Source organism: Gymnoscopelus braueri (genome assembly GCF_963280865.1).
Source record: "Gymnoscopelus braueri genome assembly, chromosome: 22".
NCBI lineage: Eukaryota > Metazoa > Chordata > Actinopteri > Myctophiformes > Myctophidae > Gymnoscopelus > Gymnoscopelus braueri.
The window spans coordinates 43,666,525-43,674,412 of NC_137624.1; the positions used below are offsets into that span (position 1 = coordinate 43,666,525).

Genomic DNA, 7,888 nt, shown 5'->3' on the forward strand with positions numbered 1-7,888 from the left:
TATAAAAATGTACTTAAAGTACCAAAAGTAAAAGTACAAAAATGTTTGAAAATAGCAGATCTACAAGCTCAGAACGCGTGCATCGCAACACGTTGTGAGCTTGTAGATCTGCTATTTTCAAATAGCTTATAGGTATAAAATAGGGCTAAAGTGGTTAATGTATGTTTCATAATGATTTATATCTGCAAAGTAACTAGTAACTAAACATTTCAAATAATTGTTGTGGAGTACAAGTATAGACAATTGGAAATACTCCAGTAAAGTAAAAGTACCTCAAAATTGTACTTAAGTACAGTACTTGAGTAAATGTACTAGTTACTTTACACCACTGCACGTCAGTGAAGAAAAAACGCTGGGAACATCCCTATGTCCAAGTGGCTTTGCAGGGAAACAAGCCCAAAGTCGCTTATAATAAGCAGACCTGGCAACGCTGGCAGGCTAAAAGTCAAATTAGCACATGAATGGCCAGTCGGCTGACAGACTTAAATGCCAACTTTTGCCAACCGAATACCAGTCTGTTGCAGTCTGTTGCAGTCTGAAGTAGTCTGAAGTAGTCTGTTTGGTCTGGAGACGCCTTTAGGCTTCATGCCTTGCACTCCAAAACGTCTGTGCACAATGCTTCTTGAAGTGTTTTTGGTGACACCTCTGTTAGAAATGTGATTCCCAGTGTTGGGGCCAGAAAACTGGGATTACAAATAGTATTTTATAGTGTTTAGGGAAGTGTTCACACAACACATGTATGTGGAATGGTTATTGTGAAAAATATGCAAGTGAAGAATTATATATAGTAGAAATAAATGTAATTGAAAAGGTTAAACAGTATGACTTAAAGTCAACTTACATCATAACCTTCAAGGATGACCTGCGGAGCCTCTACGTTGTTCTTCTTAGCAGCTTCTCTCAGTACGGCCTCAGCCTCCTCTATTCTTCCCTGGGAGATCAGCCATCGAGGAGACTCTGGGATGAACCTGCCTCACAGGTAGGCGAGAGAAGGTCCACGCTTTGGTTATGGAACCCAGAGTAGAGAGAGGTTCACGCTCAAACAGTTGGAAGGGCTTTACCTCAAAAGTAGCCCTGAAACATGACTGTCATACCATGACAGTCATGGCGCTACTTGTTCCTGTTTTTTGAACATTTTACATTTACAACCAGTACATCTACATAAAGGTCCAGATTTCAAATATAAAGTGCCCCGGCCGGGGGAGCTAAGGCGCCCTGGTCTAAGTACCCGTATCTTCCGTATTGTTCAATACAAATATTTTTAATCCGATCGCCGGCCATTTTCATTTTTTCCCAATTTTTTAAAAACAATGTATCAGAGTGCAATACGGCTCCCAACCGATAGGGGCGCGTAGTTGAAAGCATATGGAGAAAATTCAGAGAAAATGGCCGGCCGGCCGGCGGATTAAAAAGCTTTACGGGTACTTAGACCCGGGCGCTTTAACCCACCAGCACTGGGGTCAGCACTTTATATTTGAAATCTGAACGTTTATGTAGATGTACTGGTTGTAAATGCAAAATTTTCAAAAAACAGGAACCAGTAGCGCCATGACGCTTGTCGCTTGTGACAGACGAGCGTCATGTGAACCATGGCTACCTCAAAAGCAATTGGTCCCATACAGGTGATTACAGCGAACAGAAAATATCATCCTTTTAAAATGTAATAATTTTAAGAGAAAAAGACGTCTCCAAAAAACGAAAATAACATCATTAACGTCATTAAGCAGATGCTCTTATCCAGAGGAAGTGCACAAGTGTGTATGCAGTTTCAATGTAGTGCTTCAAAGAAGGATACCAGTTAAACGTGACTGATATTGTACTTCTAATGTGTGAGGGGGCCGTGTTTTTTTTTTTTGTAATAATTGTTTTGGAAAATGAACAAATGAATAAAATGAAATAAATGAAAAGTAAGTAATTGAAAAAGCACGGCCCCTCACACATTAGAAGGACAATCAGTCACCAGAACCAAGGACGGGTGTTTTCAATTAATCCATCATGGTTAAAATGGAGTTTGAAGTTACAATGGGTTTGTATAGGAAGGGGGCGTGTCAGATAAAATATCTAAATGCTGAATCAAGCAACTTCTGGGGTGCTCACAAAAGCCTGAGTAGACGTAAAAATTACCCCAAACATGTTTGAAAGTGAAATATCCCTATTCAGTACCTGTTCTTTTTCTCCTGTAAAATGAAATAAAATGTTATAAAATAAATACATAAATTAAAGAAAAACCCTTTAGAATTTGAATTCATACTATTAGCATCTATACTACAGTGAGCTGTCATAGGTAATAGTGAAAATATTAAGTCCCCAATATTATAAGTAAAGACAAGGAAATCCAAACACTACTACTGGCTCAGTAGTGATGGTTCTTCTACAATGACTGCAACTCACCACCAGAGGGGTATGTAGAGCAGGCCTGGCAGAGATGAAGCCAGCAGAAGATACCTCCAGTTCCTTATGAAATAAGCAAAGAGAGGCAGCATCATGTAGCCTAGAGCATAGAACAGAGACGCTCCCAGAGACACAAACAGGACACGTACCTTTCCTGTCAAGATCTCAGTACCTGGAGGGAAGCAGAGGGAGAGAAATACACCAAAATAAAACACCTTTATCGGCTAGAGCTCCTCCGTTCCACAGATTACCATAAACCTAGACCATACATGGGCAACAGGCGGCCCCCACCTTCACTTAATGCGGCAACCCCCCGACGCAGCTATTGATTTCAGCTGTTACAATTCCAAACATGCAAACAGGACCCGCTTTAATTACGTCAGTCTATATTAGTAGCTTAATGGCTAGTATTACAATTATATTGTATTTTTTAAGGCCAATGTATTTGTATTTAAGTTCATAAAGTTAACATAAGTATAACTAAATGCATTTGAAATTCAATAAAAATACTAAAATAATTACTTTTCAGGATTCCAATTCAAAAGTAGAAAAAATAGCCAATCTACAAGCTCAAAACATGTCGCACTGCGACCCGTTTTGAGCTTGTAGATCGGCTATTTTTGCTACCTTTGTGTGACATAGAATGGCGATTCATTCATTTCCGAAAATAGCTAATAATACGGAGATAAGAGGTGTCTGCCCGACATTATATACATTGTGGCCCTCTGGAGTGAGTGTGGAAATATAGAGGCCCTCTCCATGATCAAAGTTGCACACTCCTGACCTACACACTGTATTTTGCAATAATATCAATATGCACAGTATGTCTAATGTATCATTTCATTGCATTCTTAATGCTGGAGTCGCAGGCCGAAAATAGCAGATCTACAAGTGTTGTGAGCTTGTTGATCAGTTATTTTCAGCCATGACTCCGTCGCACAACAAAGTATAAATCAGGCTTAAATAGTAGGCTACATGTTACATTCAGCACATTCCCATCCATTCTCAACATGTGAGTAGTTGTTGCATACCTAAGACAAAAGCAGCCAAATAGTTGGAGTTCTGTCCCAAAGCAACGATGAAGAAGAGGATAGAGAACACCGTCCACGAGGGAGAGAAGATTTGGACAAAGGTAAAAAGTGTCTGGACTGCCATGGTTGCAAATATAACAGGCTTCCTTCCAAACCTTTAAAAAAAGGAGACAAAATTAGCCAACATGTGTTTTGTTTCTCTTTCCTTTGGAATTTACAGTTTACATGTTCGACATTTTGCAGACGTGCATATTCAGGCAGGCAAAGATCAGAGTAAATGGATGGAACCCTAGTCAACAAATTACCATTGGTGTAAAGTAACTCCACCACAAAGTACATTTACTCAAGTACTGTACTTAAGTACAATTTTGAGGTACTTTTCCTTTACTGGAGTATTTCCAATTGTCTATACTTTTACTTCTATTCCACTACATCTCAGAGGCAAATATTGTACTTTTACTCCACTACAATTATTTGAAAACTTTAGTTACTAGTTAGTTTGCAGATATTAAAAAGATTATAAAACGCGTTGTGAGCTTGTAGATCGGCTACTTTCAAACATTTTAGTACTTTTACTTTTGGTACTTTAAGTACATTTTGATGCCAATACTTTTGTACTTTTACTCAAGTAAACGTTGAACATGTAACAGAGTACTTCTACATTGCAGTATTGATACTTTTACTTAAAGGGATATTTCACTTTCAAAAAAACTTTTGGTGATTTTATCGTCTACTCAGGCTTTTGTGAACACCCCAGACAGTTTTTAAGTTGCTTGATTCAATATTTAGATATTAGATATTCATTTTATCAGACACGCCCCCTTCCTATACAAACCCATTGTAACTTCAAACTCCATTTTTAACATGTTAGATTCATCAAAAACACCCGTCCTTGGTTCTGGTTACTCTTACCGCCCCCCTAATACGCGAGGGGCCGTGTTTTTTCAATTACTTTTTTCATTTATTTTTAATATTTTTTTTGGAAAATGAAAAACATAAAATACAATAAAAAAATAAAATAAAATAAATGAAAAGAATTCTCGGAAAAACACGGCCCCCTCACGCATTAGGAGGGCAGGGTGAGTCACCAGAACCAAGGACGGGTGTTTTTGATGAATCTAACATGGTTAAAATGGAGTTTGAAGTTACAATGGGTTTGTATAGGAAGGGGGCGTGTCTGATAAAATGAATATCAAATATCTAGATACTGAATCGTGCAACTTATAAACTGTCTGGGGGGCTCACAAAGGCTTGAGTAGATGATAAAATCACCAAAAGTTTTTTTGAAAGTGAAATATCCCTTTAAGTAAAACATTTGATTACTTTTTCCACCACTGACAATACATTCATTTAATCAAATAGACCTTTGAGCAGTTATAACAATAAAAAAAAGTCATTCTACTAAAACATTATCTAGAAGTGGTACTTTCACCCAACATACACGTTCACAGATAAAATAAGTTATCTTCTTTTTAACAGGCCAGCCATACACATCTGGACAAAGGCTCAAACTGTTAGTTATTATTGGTGGATTATAAACCAGATAGACCAATGATAACACAGGATAACTGACTATCCTGAAGGTCAAAGGGTGCAGTCACATGACCATGAATCCTTATGTCACACATGGGCAGTGGAGGACAGTAACGGTGTGCATTTACTTGAGTACTGCACTTAAGTACATTTTATGAGTATCTGTATCTCTGAGTATTGTTTTGTATACTTTTTTCAATTTCACTCCACTATATTTCAAAAGACAAATATTTTACTTTTGACTCCACTGCAACTCTAGGAAGGCTGTGAAGTCATGGGTCATTATTAAATAATCATGCCATGGGTTTCAAATACCTGTCTGAGATCTGTCCAGAGAAGAAGCATCCACACAGAACTCCCAGGAAGTACACTGAGGAGGTGAACGGTTGTTTCCACTGGTTGCTGCATACCAGGTCAAACTGCAGGTTGAGAATTTACAGTAAAGAAAGATTGAAACTTCCGGGTGCAAGAATTTGAGAACCTTTTCCACCACTGACGCACGCACTGACCTCCGTGACGATGGTGGACTGGTAGATGTCTTGGCTGTAGCTCCATCCGTCCACACAGCTCTCCTGTCTCAGTTCAGTGAGGTTCACGTCCCGACCGGGGATGTAGCCCAGAGCAGACAGGTTCCTGACCTCGTCCAGTCTGTACCGGTGGCATCGGCTCTGCTCCTCCTGTCCGTTCACCACCTTGTCAATTATAATAACCTCTATTACAGTGCAATAAGCCGTATGTATGGTATGTATGGGGACTAGGGATGAACCCATATGGAAATCCTGGCCCCCTACCGATACCCATGTTTATAATGAACAATTTGACCGATAACAGATAGCCCATACCGATGTATATTAACACATTCACTGCCAGGTATTATTTAATTAATTATTTTGCTGCTGCCAGCGTCTTTCACCTTGTTTTGGCGATCTGTGGAGCGCTGCAGAAGCCACAACGTGCATGCTGATGTAAATAAAAAGTGTGGGGGGAGGGTCTGATCTATCCACTGGAAAAACTTTTTTTTTTACCGCGATCGGCCATTTTGTCCCGGTCGGCAGTTGAATAACAGCCGTTTTCACCAAAAAAAGAGAAAGTAGTGTTTTTCTAAAACTCATAAAGGAGCGGACGGGAGTGTAATTGTTTTGGATGACGTCACATCTGTCCATTCCTTCCTAGGATCATTCCTAACTTGTGTTAGATCGCCCTCTTGTGGATTTTTTTTTTTTTAAAAGACCTACGTCAGATCTACGTCAATGGCGGTCAACGGTTGGATTTGAAATGACGGAGAGCGCCGTCAATGGCAGGGAACGTGTTAACGTATGAAAACATGTCGTAAAGAGTTGGTTCTCAAAGTGAGGTCCGGGGACCCCTAGGGGTCCTTGGGGGGGTACCAGGGGGTCCCCGGCAAAATTAGTTAATAAAGCGTTACAATCATTTTAACCTCTTTATCCACATTTTATACTTTGGCTATTCAAAAATAGCAGATATACAAGCTCATAGCGCCGCACCGAGTGCGCCGCTATGAGCTTGTAGATCTGCTATTTTTGAAAAATCGTGAAAATGTGTGTAAATCTATGAATATATATAATTTTAAGCGAACATTTGTAACTAAAATCTTTGCTTCTGGGGGGTCCCTGGAGCAAAATATTTTTTGATGGGGGTCTGCAGCCAAATACATTTTGGGGGTCCTTGACATGAAAAAGTTTGAGAACCACTGTCATAAAGAACAAAACACTGGCGTCAGGAGCTCACCTCTACTGGGATGATGGCCTTGCGCCACTCTGCAGTTAGGTTGACATCTGGAACCAGGCAGTGGTGGCGGGGGGTGTCAGCCAGGAAGATGACAGAGAAGGAACTGAAGCCATTGGGAATGGTGCTGAGACAGAGCAGGAAGAACACGGTCTGCTGGAAGAGTCCCCACTGTCCAAGGAAGGCTGTGGTCTCCTCGTAGTCCTTCATGGCCAAAGACCCTGGTGTCTGAGAATGACGAGAATCTCCTCTTCTTGCTCACAGTAAATACCTCATCAAGTCAGGTGATGTGTCAGACAAATGGTCCCACGAAATACAAGCAGTCTGTTGGAAATGCCACCCCCCCCCACTGTCCAAGACCTCCTCATAACCCCTCATAGTCCCAGGCCCAGGAATCTCCTATTTTTACTGCTGCAGACAACGATACGTAACGCATTCCTGGTTTAATGTATTACTCCTCTATTTACAGTACTTCTGTAGATAGACTTTGATCCATGACCTGCTGTCTATTACTAGTGGCAGAGATAAAGACAGCTATACCTGCTGAAAATCCAGTTGTAACGCTGACATTTAGCAATAGTGTCTGTACTGTACTGCACAAATATTGCATGGAATTTTATCTATAAGGTATTAAACAGCTTTCCTTAAAATTGTGTCAAGCAAAGTAAACAATGCATTTATTTTCTTCTCAGCGCAAAAAAAACAAGAGCGAGACCCACTTATGGGTCACAACCCAAGGTTTAGAAACCACAGCTATAGGCTACACACATTACACCAGGCCCCATCAAGACCAGCAAGCACTTGTGGGTCGATTGATTGATTGATTTTTGATTGAAATTTTAGGCAAAAGAATGTAAAACAACACAGTTACATTTATAATACTTTTGTCTAAAAGGTCCGACCAAAAAAGTCCTTGCGTACTTGTTTCCGCTGGGGTTAACTGCTTTCAACCTTATATCCCTATTTTGAACATGTCATTATAGCTGAAAGTTTTCCTAAATTGCTCAAACTTGTATTTATTTATTTAATCAGCTTTAAAAAAATAGGGGCAATAGACCCCTTAACTCTTTGACTGCCAGAGTATTTTCATAAAGTACTCCCCCAGTGCCAGCAATTTTCGTGTTTTTTTATTTTTTTATTTTGAATTTTTCTCATGAAAATAATTTAAGGACACATAATATAAAGAC

The 7,888-nt window shown here is 39.7% G+C and overlaps 1 protein-coding gene across 1 annotated transcript in view; it reads right to left on the reverse strand.

The window, feature by feature from the left end:
• LOC308079060 (scavenger receptor cysteine-rich type 1 protein M160-like) overlaps positions 1 to 6,911 on the reverse strand; it is a gene marked incomplete at both ends in the record, with an annotated part of 44,910 nt that extends 37,999 nt beyond the window's left edge. Inside the window, 6 exons of the mRNA XM_080420398.1 lie at positions 842 to 968; positions 2,392 to 2,563; positions 3,423 to 3,577; positions 5,271 to 5,374; positions 5,465 to 5,647; positions 6,705 to 6,911. Of these exons, the coding sequence (XP_080276524.1) occupies positions 842 to 968; positions 2,392 to 2,563; positions 3,423 to 3,577; positions 5,271 to 5,374; positions 5,465 to 5,647; positions 6,705 to 6,911 (948 nt within the window). The remainder of the gene's footprint in view (positions 1 to 841; positions 969 to 2,391; positions 2,564 to 3,422; positions 3,578 to 5,270; positions 5,375 to 5,464; positions 5,648 to 6,704) is intronic.
• Positions 6,912 to 7,888: the final 977 nt, after the last annotated feature.